Genomic DNA, 19,039 nt, shown 5'->3' on the forward strand with positions numbered 1-19,039 from the left:
ATGTTAGACTTTTACAAGGCTAAATGCTCTCATAATGGTCTTAAAAACGTCTTCGTTAACTTGGTGAAACCTGCAGAAACCCTGATTTAGTAGCTGATCGCGATTGAGTTTTTGTACAGTTGTAAGCTTTTCTCAATGTTAAGCTTAAATTTCACCATTCTGACCTTTTCCATGTTAACACATAACTGCACCTTCATAAGATAAAACTGCCTTAAGCATGCTTTTAAAATATGATCCCTTTATTTAACACGAGTCTAAAATCTGAAATAAGCTCTACAGTAAAAGCAGGAGTTTACATGAGTTCTGCTGGAAGTCCAGCGTTGGCCCAGTGTGAATAGACACCAAGAGAAGCACATGGGGAAGGGTTAACAAATGCTTCTGTATTGGCTTTATCACAGAAATCAGGAGTAAGAGAAACGCTGATGTCCTCCTGAACTGCAGCGGGGACACACTCACACTCATCTGGGTCCAACTCTGGTGCGGGACGGGTCCTCAGACTGGACACTCTCCTGCATACAGCCCTCAATGTGATGGGGATGGACATGCACCTGGAAAATAATCAAATCAAAAGAAAGCAAAGGGATGAATGGAGGATTCAATTGCAAGCATAAATAAATATGATAAAAGAGTAGTGCTTTGCTTTTCCACAGAGTCAAGCAGTAGTCAGAAACTCAGGTACAGTAACTGAACTATTAAATGTAAAATAACACTGCACTCTTCATTGCTGACCACAACAGTGCAGATACTGAAAGGTGATTATTGCAAATGCACACATTGCGATATCGATACGGAAATATATTGTGCAGCCCTAAACAAAGGATGTTTCCAGAACAGGAGTTTTGAATATGGCAAATGTTTGGCTTTAAATGTGCAGTAGGTGATCGTCTACAGAATTTGTGCCGTCAAACAATTAAATCTCAATTCATTTCATTCAAAAGAAGTTCATATTTACAAATTATATATCTGTGCATGGGCAACATGGTGGCTCAGCGGTTAGCACTATGGCCTCACAGCAAGAAGGACACTGGTTCAAGCCTCAGCTGGGTCAGTTGGCATTTTTGTGTGGAGTTTGCATGTTCTTCCCGTGTTGGCGTGGGTTTCCTCCGGGTGCTCCGGTTTCCCCCAAAGTCCAAACACATGCGCTATAGGGGAACTCATTCACTCATTTTCTTTTCGGCTTGGTCCCTTTATTAATTCGGGGTTGCCACAGCGGAATGAACCACCAACTTATCCAGCACATGTTTTAGGCAGCTGATACCCTTCCAGCTGCAACCCATCTCTGGGAAACATCCATACACACATACACTACGGACAATTTAGCTTTCAATTATAGTTGAGCATTACCCATCGGGAATTAGAACCAGCGACCTTCTTGCTGTTATGCCACAGTGTTAGCCACTCAGCCACTGTGCCACCCCTTGGATCAACATGAGGGTGTTTTATAGTTTGTTTTTGGGTGACTGAACACTTAACTACAGTTCACGTTTTTGTTGTACGTACCGCATGAGGACTCTGGAGATGTATTCATCCAGTTGATGATCCACAAAATCAGGCATGAGGAGTTTGCAGCTCATCTGATGGGAGTCCACCACCGTCACCTGAACTAAAGCAGAAGATATAAGTACACTGGGGGTTTCAGAAGTGATCAAAACCAACATTTGTTCATGATTGGAAGATACAGAAAACAAAAAATTAATTAATTAATAATAACAACAATCCACTGGAAATTAAAAACCGATGCTTGCACTGATAAAATATTAAATGATCGCCTGCAATTATTTTAATATAAAAAAAATTCTATGAGATTTAATTTCTATTCAATTTTATGGAAGAGCGCAGAGACTCGTCTTACTGCATGCAGTTTAAACACAGATCCTAAATCTAACATGAATATGTATTAAACTACTTTCAACTTCAAAATGATTCATACAGCAGTAATTAAAGCATAATTATACTGTTAATATGCAACAATGCCTGAGAGCACAGTAGGGTTCACTGCAATAAATCAAATGGAAAGAGTTTTAAAAACAATTAAAAATCTACTATATTTAAAATTACACATTTTTAAAAATATATTCATAGAGATATTGGTTTATACTAAATAATAAGTCCAAATTTATAACAATTGCAATGATGCATTTTCAGAACCAATGCAGGTAATTTGATGAAATAATGTAAATCTAGTTTCATGGATGTCACATACGGTTAATAAGTCACCAGCCAATGCCATAAAGAATATTCTAACGTTTGCATCAAAAACCTGAAGGATGAGTTTGAGTGAAGTGTCCTTACGAACAGCCAGATGCTCGCTCTCATGGAGGCTGAATGTGATGGAAAAGCAGTGGTCTGATTCTGGAAGCACCTCACAGGTCAGCTCACACAGTAAAGCTGCATCTACAGGACAGATGATTTTAACAGGGTTCACACACACACACACACACACACACACACACACACACACACACCTTGCTTAGCTTCAAATTAAATTAACTTTCAAACACTTTCCAGGTTCACTCGTTTACTCATTGTAGAGGCACATTTGAGAGCAAGATTATATTGTGTTTATTTGTTTGTAAGATACATTAAAAAGGTGCTTTAAGATGGACTCTTTTGCATCATAAATAACATGTTCAGATATTTAAGACACATGCTAAGTGAACACGCTTGTTTATCTGAAATCAAAGCTAAAGTCAGATATTCTGTTGTGAAAATGTGCATTCTGTTTCGAAATGTCTGCCTTTACTGTGATCTCTGTAGCTCCGCCCACTGAATACGCCACAGAGAGAACATAAGTGCATAGGAGGAAACATGAAGAGAACAAAAACAATCCCAGAAAACTTAAATATGTTAAAAACTAAATTAATTCAAGCACTTGTGGCCATTTTCATAAACGTTCCTTTTTTTCAGATTCACAAACTTAAGGATTTGAAGGACCCGTGGGAACCCGGTCTTATATTACTGCAAACGAGTGTGTAAAGGCCAGAGGAGCGAGTGCATGAATAATCAGCATTACTGACCCGTGCTGTGGCTGTGTTTGCTGAAGCAGCTCTCCAGCAGGACGCTGATGGCAGACTGATGACGGAGGATCTCCAGTAAAGCAGGCACGTGTCCCGGGTGTGAGAATGGCACCGCATCCATCAGGGCTCCATTCCAAGACCCGCAGCTCCATTGGGCCCCGGGGAACACATAACTGTGGCACTCTGAGCCAGGCAGCGGCTGAGAAACAAACACCGCAGACACGGTAAATACCAAGGTTTTTGGTAATGTTATTTTGTCTAATACATGCTTCAGTTAATCAAACGTATGCATTTATTTACATACTAACTCGTTAAGAAACGTTTTGAGGGATATTCAGTGTATTGTGATTGACAGTAACCTCTGATTAACCTTGTGAGAGCTTGCTGTAGGTCTAATTATGCATCTGATTTTACATTACTTTTAGTGCTCTAGATCTGCTGGATTCAGATTGTTGAATGTTTTATTTTCCCTATATTGACTGATTAGCATGATTATGCTTTCATAATGGTATGAATCGTTATAGGGGTGGTCAAATGTATATTTATATTATCTATTTTAATTATTAATACTTAAGATACAGATCAGAGAAAACCATTTCTCACTGTTAAAGGGCTGAACCCCCATACACCTGGTTTTGGCATTCTTCAAGGGGATCAAGCATTAATTAGGAAAGTCAATCCCCCCAAATAAGCGCATCTTATTTTTGCTAATTATTCTTCATTTCGGTTAGTTTTTTATTGACTTGTTAGTTTCGTTTAGGTTTAATTTGTGACTTTATTTCAGTTAGTTTTTGACTACTTTGTTTTAATTTCCTAAAATAACCTTTATTAAAACAAAGCAGAGAAATGTACAAATCAATCAAATCCTCTTGCAGCAGCACTGAATAGTGAGTATGATTAAATGCAAACAATGGTAGTCAGTAATGAGCAAACAGAAGAACAGTCCATGCAATGTCTCTGTGCAAATGAGCATGGCTAGCATAGTTGTTTGTGCAGATTATAGTGGTTTGGATGGTAAACAGACCACAAGAAACTGCAGGCCGTCTGTGCAGGATGTGTTGGAGTTGTATTTTCTGCTGGTCTTCAGGAGTAGTTTGTGTAGCGGCTCCACCTGCAGGGGTTTCTCTGCTATAACACCATCTGAGGGATCAGAGAAGTGCATTCAGATAAAATTATTTTTATATTGGTCACCGTACTTAAAATATTGCAATACTATTAATACAAAAAACATTCAGAAACAGTTTAAGTAAGCAATCAGGGCATCATTACATTATCTATACACCAATTTGCATACATTTCAAGCATGCAAATCTAAACATTTGCACTAAATTGAATTCAAAAGTCTTTAAATAATGTTTTATATGTTGCAGTAAGATTTTTATTGAAGGCGTTTCAAGTATTATAATTTTTTTTAATCCCTCTATCAATCAGAGAAAGGCGTTAACGGTTATATATATATATATATATATTAACTTTAAAAACACAACATGTTCATAATCAGGCAAGTTATGTACAAACACATCCCTCAGTAAAACCTTCAGATTGCAAATATGAATGTACAGTTGATAAAAAAAAATTAGCCCATTTGTGAAATTTTCCTAAATGTGGTTTAAAAAAAAAAAAAAAAAAAAAAAAAAAAAAGAGCTTAATTTATTAATCATAAGATTTGATAATTGTTACTAATTTACTAGTTAGTTTGATTAAAAAGCATTATTAGAGAGCAGCCTTTAAAAATATTGCAAATAAAACCTGCAGACACAAATTGATGATGTGTGAAATGAAACTCCTGTTTTAGATGTTTTCTATTATGAAAAGCCCAAAATCTCAACACTGACTGGTGCATAAAAACAAGTTCAGCCTGCAGAGTCTCGATATACAGATGAAGTCAAGATTTTTCGCCCTCCTGTGAGGTTTTCTTCCAATATTTCCCAAATGATGTTGAACAGATTCAGGAATTTCTCACAGTATTTCCTCTAATATTTTTTCTTCTGGAGAAAGTCTTATTGGTTTTATTTCAGCTAGAATAAAAGCAGTTTTTATTCTAATTTTATTTTATTGTTTTAAAGCCATTTTAAGGTCAATATTATTAGCCCCCTTCAGCAATATTAGTTTTGGATTGTCTCCAGAACAAACCACTGTTATACAATGACTTGCCAAATTACCCTAACTTTACCCTAATTACCCTAGTTCAGCCTTTAAATGTCACTTTAAGCTGATTACTAGTGTCTTGAAGAATATCTAGTCTAATATTATGTGCTGTTATCATGGCAAAGAGAAAAGAAATCAGTTATTAAAACTATTATGATTAGAAATGTGTTGAAGAAATCTGCTCTACGTTAATCAGAAATTGGGGAAAACAATATACAGGAGGGCTGATAATTCAGACTACAACTGTGTATCTCGTATAAAACACCTGTGATCTTGGCCATCTTCTCTATGAAGGATGTAAGCACTGGTAACGGCGGCTGTAGTCTGAGGAGAAAGGTGGCAGGGAGGAGCTGTGAACAGGACTCAGTGAGTGGCTGAAACACAGGAAACCTAAAAACACAATACAAAATCAAAACTCCATACTGGCTGACATAATAAGGGTGAGAAAAAACCAATATTGCAGCATTCATTTGCTCGACTAGAGTTAGAGTATTGTGAAGGTTTATGAGAGCTTTTGTACAGTGAACACTGACCGACACTGCATTTGCTCAGCAGTGTCTGCTACAGCTGAGGTGAAAAATCAAAATGCATCACTATTCTCTCTTGAATCACTTAAGTGCACTCCAGGCTAGTTTGTAGTAAGACGATCACTGGTTCTAGTCCCGGCTGAGTCAGTTGGCATTTCTGTGTGGAGTTTGCATGTTCTCCCTGTGTTGGCGTGTGCTTCCTCCGGGTGCTCTGGTTTCCTCCACAGTCCAAACTCATGTGTAACCGGTGAATTGATGAACCTAATTGGCTGTAGTGTATGTGTGTGTATGGATATTTCCCAGTACTTGGTTGCAGCTGGAAAGGCATCCGCTGTGTAAAACTGGCGGTTCATTTCGTTGTGGTGAGCCCTGATATATTAGGGACTAAGCCGAAGGAAAATGAATGAGCTTAAATCAAAATCTAGCGTCTACTCAAACCTGTCAATGGGTGTGTCTCAATCAGCACTCTTGTACACTAGTCAGTGCACTGATCAGGTCAACTGTCATTTTAAGTGCAGTCTCAAATCATTGATTTCTTCAAGTGCACTAAAACATTCACACTCTGAAAAGTCTCAATGCACAAAGAAAAATCAGGCCGCATCGATGCACACTATGTGCCCTTAACTGAAGTTCGGGAGCGTTAAATATGAATCATGTGACCCATATCATCAAAAGTAATGACAAACGAGAGATGTGTTTAGAAAAATAATCAGTTGTTTGTTATACTGTGCACAACATTCTGATGAGTGATCTAGGGGGCTAGGGTGCTGATTGGGACGCAGCCAATATCGTTCTGTGATCATTCATTAACATCATGTGCACTGCTGCTGGTCTCGTTAGTGGAGAGGGCTGATATTTATTCATTCATTAATTTTCCTTCAGTTTAGTCTCCATTCCAGAGGCCGCCACAGTGGAATGAACTGCCAACTACTCCAGAATATGTTTTACACAGCGGATGGCCTTCCCAGTAACCCTGAATCACTGAACACTGCCTCATTTGTGAGTCGCTTTGGACAAAAGTGTCGACAGGGGTCTGGATGCAGACGTGGTGCAGTGCAATCGGAGTTGCATCCAATGCTTTTTAATGCACTCACCTAACCCCACCCCTAACCCTACCAGTCACAGTGACGTCACTCACTCCATTTGAGTGCATTGTGTCTGACATTGCGTCGCTGAGTGATGCAGTCTCAGCTTGCATCATAAAGGCTGCATCCAGATGCTATTGAAAGGGTCTACTAAACGAGTAAAGTGTATAAACACTCCTCACCCGCAGGAGTCGACCTGAGGAGGAGAGGAGATCAGAGACTCCATCTGCAGTCTGTGAGAGGAGTCCGTACTGCCTGCAGTCACCAGAGCCACACGGCCTGCGCTGACCTCTCCTAAACACACACACACACACAATCAGAGAATCACTGAGGCGGTTTCACACTTATGCCTCTTTCCACTGAGTAACACAGTTCAGTTACGGGCATGTTTAAACCCGGTCACTTCATACTTTCACATCAGATTTCTGACAATGGTTCCATTTACATTTGACCACATAAATAAATACGGATATCATTCTGATCTTCAAATCCTGCGCGACATGTAAATTTAACTAGGTTATGTTGACTAAAGCCTCAGATACACCTGCCCCTTTTATACTGTATAGAAACGCACGCTATACATCTTATAAGACATAGAAATAGATTCAGATGCCTGCTGTAAAACAATCACAAGTGCACAAGGCTTAGCGATTACAGTCATTAAGTCTCAATGAAATCTTTATTTTTGTCATAAAAATACATGCAAGACATAATTCTAAACTGTAAATGATTTAAAATTAATTAGTGTATAACCTACTCTCCCAAAAACAAAACAATTTGCCTTTGTAAATGAATGGTACGCTATATTTTTCCATTATTTCCTGTCAGAGACAGGTGTATCGTAAAATAAAATAGATTCTTGTACTATAAACTGTAAATTAAAAGGTTCTGCCTCATCACTTATTATATTTATTAAATTAAAAATGTTATTTAACAAAAATGACAAATTAACTTACAATTAATAAGACTCAAATAAAATGAAACAATGAAATCGGTTTTATTACCTGTGCGTGAGAACCTCCTGAGAGCATCTGCTGGACTTATGTAGTACTCGATGGTCATTGGTGAGCCTGTGAGGCAGAACATAAACAACAAATTAATATTTCTGATCAAACACACTGAACCAACACGGTTTAATTGTTTCCCTGCACACCCTCTCTGCCAGACTGCACGTTCCCAATCCTGCCGTTCATAATGAGGTCAATGTGAAGGTCACTTTCTCTCAGAGATCTACAAGAGGGAACATTCACAACGTCACACAATCCTCTTCAAACATGGAAAGTGTGTGTGTGTTTGTCAGTGTGAGAACTCACACACCTTGGCAAATGGGATATTTTGAAGAGATCAGTTTCCAGGTGCCGAAGAGAGCTGTAGACTTTAATCTTCACATCACTGGCAGAGCACAGTCATAATTAGAGAAATATTCATGTACATGCTCTGATATTCAATTATTCAACATGCTCAATGTTGATATCAAGGACACTTCAAGATACAGTTGTTACGTTCTCTTGCAACGTGGAATAATTATTATTTAAATATATTCAGAATGAAGTATTTGCGGTTGTTCATCACAGCACCAAATATGTAAAAAAAAAAAAAAAAAAACTTAATCTGTGATTTAATTTTAATTAGCCCATTTTCACGTTAATCTGCACCACAACGTCAACAATTCTGTGACTTTGTCTGTTTACTCCATTTGTTAACATCTAAAATTTAATTAATTTTATCTAATTAAAGCTTATTTAAACATTAAAATGTAAAGTTATTTAACCACTCAAGTGTTTATTAATAATAGCTGATATTAATTTCTTAGTAAATGCCTAATAACACATTAAGTCAAACATTTTATTAAAGAAATTAAGTTGTATTTTTAATTAACTTAACTATAAATGTGAATTTCTCACTGTTAATTTTATTGCAATGTTTGTTAACGAGATTTGATTGTGTATTTAAGTGTGTCCAATTGTACTTCATTTTCTTTGGTTTGAAACAGCAATACATCAAGTATTTTCCTTTTCTGTTATTATACAGGTTAATCTTTTTTTGTAGTTTAGGCCAATATCCCCCATAAACACTGCATTTACTATTTGCACAATTAAAATTGCATATATTCATCTTGAATTGTACATGCTGTACATATACATTTGGAATTATGCTCAGACCTATCTGCATACTTCTGATTATTAATAGCAACCTGTATATATTTTAATCTATTGTAAATCTCTGTTCATAGCCAATACAATCTGTATATAATGTTCATAGTACATCCACCTGTAAATATCACCCATAGTTTTTCTATAATTGCACTTTATAACCTATATCCTGCACTTGCTGATAGTGCACTCCTGATAGACCCAAACTGCATTTCATTGCCTTGTACATGTGTAATGACAAATTGAATCTAATCATCATAATACTGTATATAAAAGCTTCAGCAATTAAATCTCAACAATGATAGCAGCAGAAGCCCAAGTAATACAAGGATTGCTTGATAATCAGGCAGTACCTGTCTCCTGCGATGTTGTAAAATAAGGCAAGATCATCCAACTTTAGGGAGAACTCTTCAAAATTTTTCATCCTGTAGGAAAATTATTAACATTAATGCTTCAACTAGAAGGAAAATATCTTAATTAGATTTCTATTTACCTTAACAGCTGAAGGAGTGACGGGCTGGACTAAAACAAACAAACAGTTTTTATACAGGTAACAGATGAACACCACCACCTCTTTAGGTTATACAGTGCTTTCTGAAAGAGAAAGTCTTAGCAAAAGTGAGGAAAAGTAACATAACGCATTATTTACTATAAAATATAACACAACTAGTTATTTTTTGTGGAGTAACTCAATATTCAGAAGTAAATTTCCCCAACACTGCCCATCACTCGTGCATAATCTGTAGATCTCTCACCACAGGAGCTTCCCCGTGATGGGCAACCCTCACATCCTCCACTCGTCCTCCTGGCAGCAGCAGCACCTCAATGTAAAACAGGTCTGCGGTCAGGTAACACACAGTCTCTGTGGGGCTCAGGTGGGACCCCAAACTACAAAACACCAGAACACTGAGATCAATGACAAGAGCAATCTGCGGAGATATACAATGCTCAACATTAATGAGTACACCCAATTTTGAAAAGGAATATTTTTATCCATTTCTCAGTGAATATAGGCAATACATTGGTGTATGTGAACAAAACAGATTTATTAAACATAAACATGTATTAAAATAATATTTTAAAAATAACCGAACATCTTTAGAAATAGAAAGAAAATACTATTAAATTCATGCAAAATATTGGGAAAGAAATGATCGACTACAAAATTAACAATTTTCTACATTTTTTGTTTCTCTTGAATTTTGCTCTATTTAACAAAAGAAAATCTAATTTCAATATTTTTCCCTAACATATACTAATTTTGGACTGATATCATAAATTATTTTGTCAGATTAGCTCCATATTTGGCTTCAGTACAGACTAATCTAATATATATGCACAAATATACTATTGTAAAGCTTCCTATAGAAAATATTCATTTAAATCAGAGATTTGTGAGGGGTGAACTCATATGTTGAGCACTGGATACTCACATTTGTATTAGTAATATATCCGTTTAAAGAGTGACACAATGGTGCGGTTCAAGTTGTTTATAGTATAGTATAGCCTTGGATATATTCGGAGCTTTGGTGTTGCTGCATTTACGTTTAGCTTTTTTGTACATATATACTCATGCAACTAAAGACAAGGGTTACATTTGAGCGATTTAGTTAAAAAATGAAGCTAAATTAGCAAAAATAATGACTGGAATCAAACAGGTTTCCCAAGTAAATAAATGCATTTTCTGCCATTTGGAGAATACAAATAAAACTACCTCAAGCTAAAAATCTGCAGGTTGAGGGTAATGCATGTTTAAACAATAGCATACCTAAACCTTGAACGTTAACAAAAACACGGTCATAATTATTCCCATTGTTTAAAATTTAAAAATGTAAGATTAAAACCATTGTATTTTGCATGCCAGTCCAATAGTTGATGAGATATAGATAGATAGATATATATATATATATATTTTTTTTTTTTGCACTTTAAAACCCAGGGTATCTGCGGGGTCTTAAATCTCAAAAGTTACATTTTAGGCCTTAAAAAGTTTTAAATCTACTGAAATGTTGTGTTGTAGGTCTTAAATCTGTCTTAACATGTCTTCATTTTATTTTGTTGATGTATAGCTACCTAATCTGGTCATTAACACCCATACAGTTACCAACAATTCATCAACAAAAAGTTACTTTTTATTTAAAATAGCATTTAATGACTTTCCTTACAGTAACATTGGCTTAAGTTCTCCATTTATTTACTGCTGAGGACACCGACCTGACCTATATTTTTATTATTAAATTATTATTGTAGACTGAAGTAATTGACGGCTGTTTTGTTCTATTCTTGGCAAGGGTTATAGGATTTGTACATGGATATATTTGAAAACCAATAATAAAAATAGTTCAACAAATTATTAAATTTATTCAATTATATATATTTTTTTTGATAAGGGAAGTAAAAATCTTCTCTTACTGGGATATTCAAACTAATTCTTAGCATTTAGACCTGTTAAAGTCTAATATTTTATTCATAATGGTCTTAAACTCAAATTTAACTTGGTGACACCTGCAGAAACCCTGAAAACCAGTTTTCAAATGTTAGCGCTTTCAGGCCCGCAAAACAAATGAACATCCAAAAATAACTAAAAAGAAATACAAATCAATAAATAAACAGTATTTTCTAGTTGAAAATGCTCAAATTAAATAAATGTCATAAAGTGTGAAATCTTCATGTAGGAAATGTTCAAACCCTCTTTGTTTGGCGATCATCTCTAGTCTGGACACCATTGCTGCAGAAGACGACACTACAGACAAAACACAAAACCAGGAAACTATAAAAGACTGACATTTCAATTGACAACTTTGATAGTTCAAGAATCTCTCACCATTGAGCGCCTCGTTGATCTTCTGCAGACATTTTGCGATTGGTTCACAAACTCTGCCATCTCTTGTTTTTTCCTACGAAGACAAATATTCATCACCTGCTTATTTCACCACAGACAAAATATGCAGAAAAGCCCAGAGGAACGACTTTCACAGACTAAATTATAACCCAAGTGTAGCCTCCAATGTCTTTCCAACCAACGAATAGCATTATGCACCTTACAGCTGCTCAGAGGATTTAATCATCTGTCTGGAGAGAGACCTGCTGTTTGCGGATCATTCTGGCACTGATTTATGCAGTCTTAAGCTCCACATCTGGAACAGATTTGGATGGTTGTGTGTGCACATAATGGCAAACGTCTCAGGGTGACGTCTCTAAGACCCAGGGTTTGGCTAATGTGCAATAATTGACCCTTACTGACCTCTTCTATAACACTTTGTATTCGTATTGTTTTTTTGTACACATTCTTAGTGCTCATCGCCCCCTATTGGTGCATTGTTTTAAAGTCTTGATGTTAAAGGGATAGTTCACCCAAAACTGAAAATTCTGCCGTCATTTACTCATCGTCCATTTGTTCCAAATCTGTTGGAGTTTGCTTTTATTATGTTGAAATAAAAAGATGATTTACTTTGGGGGAGCCAGAAACTGTAACCATTGGCTTCCTTAGTATTTGTGTTTCCTACTATGGAAGTCAATAGCGACAGGTTTGTTCATAAATACTATATAAATATAAAAATATATATTTTATCTTCAACAGAGTAAAGAGACTCAAAGCTTTGGAACCACTTGAGGGTGAGAAAACAGAGTAAACGTTAAGTTTTAAGTGAACTGTTCCTTTAAATGGGTTATTTTATTTACTGTTGTTGTTGTTAAGCATTATAAAGTTTGTTTAGATGCTACTTATAAATTAGAGATTAGATGAAGTATAAATTGATTTAATGATTGCAGGTTAACGTGTAGGTTTATTATTTTTTTAATGGCATGTTATGAGAAAGTTATATTCAGAGAATAAATTACTAACGTTACAAACTCATTCTTTTTATTTTCGGCTTAGTCCCTTTATTAATCTGGGGTCGCCACAGCCGAATTAACCGCCAACTTATCCAGCACATTTTATGCAGCGGATGCCCTTCCAGCTGCAACCCATCTCTGGGAAACATCCATACACACTCACACACACACACACACACTCGTACACTACGGACAATTTAGCTTACCCAATTCACCTGTACCACATGACTTTGGACTGTGGGGGAAACCGGAGCACCCAGAGGAAACCCACGCAAACTCCACACAGAAACACCAACTGACCCAGCTGAGGCTCGAACCAGCGACCTTCTTGCTGTGAGGCGACAGCACTACCTACTGTGTCACCATTATTACTTACTCTTATTAACTCTTTTTGGTACTGAAAACTGAAGTAATCTGCTTACATGTACTTAAACCTGCTTTCTAGAATACCTACAGGTTGTTTATTTTGACATCAAAACTCTGTTAGGGCTGTGTTATAATACGACAACTGTACATTTCATTTCATTTGAAGCAAGAGCATTAAAATTAGTATTTATTTTGGATCTCCCATCAAAACTTGTCATTGTTGTGTAAACACCTTGACATTCATGGTTTGTAAAATTGACCTAAGTTTTAAAGGCTTTATACTCTTCAGATCTCAATACTAATCAGAAAACAAATGAGTGGAAAAGAGCAGAAAATATCTAAATGTACTGTTGACTGAAGGTAGTTTCTTACCATACATCTCCGTACCAGCTGAAGAGACTCATTCCAAGATTTATCAGCATATTTGGACTTCAATTCAGACATTAAGGTTTTGGTCTTCATATATCCAGGACCTGTGGAGTCGGAAAACTAACATGTCACATCTCGTAAAAAGACATTTTAATTTCGATTATTTTAAATGAATGTTGCAACAAAGAAACTGGTATTATATAATGTTTATATTAGTAGCTATATAATATATCATACAAATACATAAAATAACTAAAATCCCTACAAGCCAATAATAAGTGAACGATATTTTTGTCATCGCTTATTAGACGTTACCGCGTTCGCTCTTGAACTCCATTTTGTTTTGTTAATTGCGGTCAGACTGCTGTTCTAGATTTATGTCAGAAAATTAACAAATCATCACTTCGAGATAACCAAATAAACGTGAATATTGAAACTTTTATCTACTTTTCTAAGGCTAATTAACTTCCCGCGTGACTCTAATTAGCGGGCGCGCTAGTGAATCGAGAGGAGGGAGGTGTTGCCAGAAGGGATACAGCTGCGGCCGGAAGTTAACGAGAATTATTGATTAAGTTATCCATTAATTGTATTTTATTAACATCCACTTCTACCCCAACCCAAAACCCAACCATGCCAATAATGTAAAAAAACAGCAATTATGGCCAGTATTATTCATATAATGTATTATATTACCCATATAAATAGTATTGTGTTAACGAGTAACCCACCCCAACGCTGAGAGTAATGTATAAAAACATCAGTTTATATTAAATATAATTTATGATAATATTGTTATACATCCCTCACAAACATGCTAAATTAAAGACTATAGAATACACAAGACATGTTATACTGCACCAATAAGCTGTAAAAGCACAATTTGTGCTGATAATTGGAATGTTGTGCTCTTAAGTTTACCAGCAGCCGTAGATATATGTATATTGCATATTTGTTTAATGGACTTTGGCTATATTTACGTGAGCGTCCGCAGCTGTATCTCTCCTAGACTTACCGGGAGTGAGCCGCGTGCGCATGCGCAGACCGCCGTGCGCGCTTCCCTACCCTGCCTGCATGGAAAACCGAAACGGATCCATGTGACCCGCCTATCGGGATCCTCATCAGCTCCACACCCGTGATCTGTGAGCTTCTGCCGCCGACACACCGAAGATCACGGCTATCCCAGACGGAAGTGCAGGCTGAGGGCAGCGAGGCCGGTTCCGGTGGCGTTTTTCGGGATGTGGAGGCTGCAGTGACAGGAATCTCCGCCTCCCGGGAGTCCTTGTGTTTCTGGATTACCTTTAGCTGAACGAGCAGACACAAAGGTACGAGCAAACACAGCTGTCAAGGCGGAGATTTTACCGGTGTCCTTATTAATGTCGTGATTTGTTCTCATATGACATCCTGACTGGATGCTAATAGATGAAAGCTAACTGTTATGATACAGAACATATGATAGGAGAGTGTGTGATGAAGGCTAGCCGGACAGCTAGTGTATGTAACGTTATATATTTGTGTGTGTGTGTGTGTGTGTGAGAGAGAGAGAGAGAGAGAGAGAGAGAGTGAAAGCAGACAGCACCAATGACCCTTACCAGAAGTACAGATACCATAGTAACAGATGATAATACCATGGTATTTTGACTGAGGATTATCAAACAATAGCATAAAACAAACACAGTAAATTGGGTTGAAATGTCCCTAAACCCATGGTAAATGTCAGCAGAATGATGATTATTCTGTGTGTGTGTGTGTGTGTGTGTGTGTGTGTGTGTGTGTGTGTGTGTGTGTGTGTTGTTGTTGTGTTAGGAGACCCAGCCCTGCCATCTCTCTCTCTCTGTGTCTCTCTCTCCATCCATACATGCATATATAATGTGCACATACATACACACCCACAGTCATGTGTGTGTATGTATGTGATGTGATGAATCATTTATTCCTTATATCACTTAGATTATCCTCCTCATCATCAGTTCTTCATCTCTTTGGGTTCAGCTGTTTCTTCTCTTTGCTTTAGTTAGATCTGCTGTCATTATAATGTGAGATGCTTTAATATTAACAGTGTATTTGAGTTGTGTTTGTGTCTGAGCGCAGTAACATTTGCAGCCTGAGGATCCAGTTTCAGATGTTTGTTTTGCTTTGATGTGTTGATATGTCAGCAGCTGTCAGTCACTGTAGCCCCGCCCAGACCAGCGTTTTCACTCAGTAATTATTTATACTTTAAATTAAATTTTATTTTTATATTTTAGCTTAAGTTTTATTCCTGTAGTCATATGTCCTTTTTTATTTTATGTTTATTTATCTTTTATTTACCAGTGCTTTTACAGTAGTGTAAGTCAAAGTCATTTCAACCACATGTACAGGACATATAGAGCAGTGTTTCCCAACCCTGTTCCTGGAGGCACACCAACAGTACATATTTTTATTGTCTTATTATCTGACCCATTAACTTCAGGTTTTGAGTCTCTTCTAATCTTCTGATGAGTTGATTCAGGTGTGTTTGATTAGGGAGAGGTTGAAAATGTGTACTGTTGGTGTGCCTTCAGGAACAGGGTTGGGAAACACTGATATAGAGAATCGAAATTGCGCTACTCTCAGACCCTAGGTGCATAGCAGATAATATTAATTCAAAAAGTAGACTTTTAAAAAGAAATGACAATAAATACAATTACACCCATGATATAGTCTAAAAATATAAGTAAAAATAAAAATTGGAAACAATAAAATTACACTTGGCACATGGCAAGGAGTGCAAACCAGAGTTGTGCAGATGCAAAACAGTATATAGTGCAAAAAGCTTGTGAATATGATAAAGTGACTGTCTTAATAATATACAGGGAGGTAGTATAAGGTAACTAGCAGCCCAATGTTACGCCAAGTGACCGGTGCTTAGTACTGATTCATATTGTAAATGAGATTTTATTTTTATATTTTAGCTTAAGTTTTAATCCTATACGTTATATATATTAGTACATATTTCTTTTTCCTTTTATTATTATTAGTTATTATTTTATATTATTTTATTAATTGTTAATAAGTTATATTCAGCTTAATGTTTTTAGCAATGTTTTAACTGTACCTTTGTAATCATATTTTAAATTAGATTTTTAAAATATTTTGGCTTAAGTTTTATTTCTTTAGTTATGTCATTTTCCTTATTATATTAGAATTATTATTTATTTTTATTAAACTTTATTTTATGATTTATTTAACAGTGCTTTTACAGTAGTTTAGCACTTAATCATATTGTGAGTTATCTTTCATTTTTATAGTTTAGCTTCAGTTTTATTCCTTTAATTACATGTCTTTTTAAAAGTTTATTATTTTATTTCTATTTAGCTTCATCGTTTATATTTAGCATAGTTTTCACTGTAGTTATTAAAACTATTATGTTTAGAAATGTAGGAAATAATCTTCCCTCTGTTAAACACAAACTGGGGGAAAATATAAAAGAATTGCAATTAAACAGGAGGTCTAATAATTCTAACTGTATATGTGGATAGTGATTTATTGTGTTTATTTATAATAATATGCAAATGATATGCAAATGCTTAAGACAAGTCTGTGCGATTTATTACAGCATCCTCTTGTTTTATGTCTAGAGAATGAGTAGAATATTAAATAACCAGACTATCCATCTTATCCAGGTGCAATTGGGGCAGTGCATGGTCTTCTCTCCCTCAAACTCTCACCTTGACCCCTGGCTTCAGCATCTTGACTACCTCTGACCTGTAAACCTGACCTGATCAAAGCACAGTTATCATGGCGGCAGCGAAGCCCAAAGGGCAGAACTCGCTGGCTCTCCACAAGGTGATCATGGTGGGCAGCGGCGGCGTGGGAAAATCTGCTTTAACTCTGCAGTTCATGTATGATGAGGTGAGGATCATCTCCACACATTACACTAGCGATGAAGGATTATCTTATTGTAAATATCTTATTGCAAATGATATTTTATGTATTTATTTATTTATTTTTGACAGATACTGCAATTTAATTTGCTATTAATTCTTGTAAAGTCAAGATTAGGCTCAATATTATTGTATTTTACACACTAACAGGAATACAACATTCTTTAACTGAATATAAAAATAATAATCATTAATTGCGTGTATACACAGTTATACACAAATATTCCCCAGATGATGTTGAACAGATTCAGGAATTTTTCACAGTATTTCCTCTAATATTTGTTCTTCTGGAGAAAGTCTTATTTGTTTTATTTCAGCTAGAATAAAAGCAGATTTTAATTGTTTTAAAGCCATTTTAAGGTCAATATTATTAGCCCCTTCAGCAATATTAGTTTTGGATTGTCTCCAGAACAAACCACTGTTATACAATGACTTGCCTAATTACCCTAACTTTACCCTAATTACCCTAGTTAAGCCTTTAAATGATACTTTAAGTTGAAAAATAGCTAATCAAATATTATGTGCTGTCATCATTCATTCATTCATTCAATGATTTTCTTTTCGGCTTAGTCCCTTTATTAATCTGGGGTCACCACAGCTGAAGGAACCGCCAACTTATCCAGCACATGTTTTACACAGCGGATGCCCTTCCAGCTGCAGCCCATCACTGGGAAACACCCATACACTCTCATTCACACACAAACTCATACACTACAGCCAATTTAGCTTACACAATTCCCCTATAGCGCATGAGTTTGGACTGTGGGGGAAACCGGAGCACCCAGAGGAAACCCACGCCAACACAGGGAGAACATGCAAACTCCACACAGAAATGCCAACTGACCCAGCCCAACTCGAATCAGCGACCTTCTTGCTGTGAGGCGACAGTGCTACCCACTGCGCTGCCCCTGTGCTGTCATCATAGCAAAGATAAATGAAATCAGTTATTGAAAGTATTATGTTTAGAAATGGGTTAAAAAAAAAACTTTTTTCTGTTAACCAGAAATTGGGGAAACAAATATACAGGGGGGCTAATAATTCTGGTTATATATATATATATATATATATATATATATATATATATATGGTTAATCTCCATTATCACTTAAATCTCGAGATTATTATTAATCAATAAATAAATAAACACTTCACATTTTTTTCCTAAATATAATAGTTTCTTTTAATGAATTTATTCTCATGATTTTTCTTAGATTAGTTTTTTCAAATGTAAAGACTTTTTTCCACCTAAAACATCAATTTTTATTCTCGAAATTTATTCTCAACATTTTATTTCAAAATATTTTTTTTTCTTAAAATGTATCCAGTTTAATCTCCATTAATCTCCACTTTTTTCTTAATTTAATGAGTTTATTCTCAACGTTTTTAGATTTTCTTTGTTTAATTTAAAGACTCTTTTTCACCCGAAACACATTTTTATCCTTTTATCCTATCCCTTTTGATTTTATCCTTGAAATGTAACATTTATTCTCAACATTTTATTACTCCACAATTTAATTTATCTCCATGATCACTTTAATCTGGAGATGTAAATATTTATATATTGATTGCTGAACTGCACTTTTCCCTAAATGTAATGATTTGATTGTTCTCTACATTGAGTTTATTCTCAACACTTAA

The 19,039-nt window shown here is 35.9% G+C and overlaps 2 protein-coding genes across 2 annotated transcripts in view; one reads left to right on the forward strand and one right to left on the reverse strand.

Moving 5' to 3' along the window:
- Positions 1–223: 223 nt before the first annotated feature.
- On the reverse strand, positions 224–14,634 carry zgc:111976 (uncharacterized protein LOC553663 homolog). The gene is made up of 17 exons (XM_056450341.1): positions 14,562–14,634; positions 13,503–13,603; positions 11,755–11,827; positions 11,619–11,673; positions 9,686–9,818; positions 9,424–9,452; positions 9,284–9,355; positions 8,095–8,169; positions 7,931–8,007; positions 7,782–7,847; positions 6,960–7,071; positions 5,431–5,555; positions 4,042–4,157; positions 3,018–3,216; positions 2,293–2,394; positions 1,501–1,603; positions 224–548 (listed from the first exon to the last, which is right to left on the reverse strand). The coding sequence occupies exons 2-17, from the start codon at positions 13,590–13,592 to the stop codon at positions 293–295; spliced, it is 1,683 nt and encodes a 560-aa protein (XP_056306316.1). The 5' UTR covers positions 13,593–13,603; positions 14,562–14,634; the 3' UTR covers positions 224–292.
- Positions 14,635–14,731: 97 nt separating this feature from the next.
- Positions 14,732–19,039, forward strand: part of ralaa (v-ral simian leukemia viral oncogene homolog Aa (ras related)) — a 10,955-nt gene continuing 6,647 nt past the window's right edge. The window contains exons 1-2 of the mRNA XM_056450343.1: positions 14,732–14,821; positions 17,141–17,369. Coding sequence (XP_056306318.1) covers positions 17,256–17,369 — 114 coding nt within the window. The 5' untranslated portion in view covers positions 14,732–14,821; positions 17,141–17,255. The remainder of the gene's footprint in view (positions 14,822–17,140; positions 17,370–19,039) is intronic.

Source organism: Danio aesculapii, chromosome 24 (assembly GCF_903798145.1).
Source record: "Danio aesculapii chromosome 24, fDanAes4.1, whole genome shotgun sequence".
Classification (NCBI taxonomy): Eukaryota; Metazoa; Chordata; class Actinopteri; order Cypriniformes; family Danionidae; genus Danio; species Danio aesculapii.

Bases quoted from the DNA above. Each gene is read 5' to 3' on its own strand.
- zgc:111976 (XM_056450341.1), bottom strand. From the start codon at position 13,592: ATGAAGACCAAAACCTTAATGTCTGAATTGAAGTCCAAATATGCTGAT. The intron at 1,604-2,292 runs GTAAGGACACTT...CTTCTGCTTTAG, and splicing joins GAGCGAGCATCTGGCTGTTC to TTCAGGTGACGGTGGTGGAC. The intron at 549-1,500 runs GTACGTACAACA...ATTATTTTCCAG, and splicing joins ATCTCCAGAGTCCTCATGCG to GTGCATGTCCATCCCCATCA.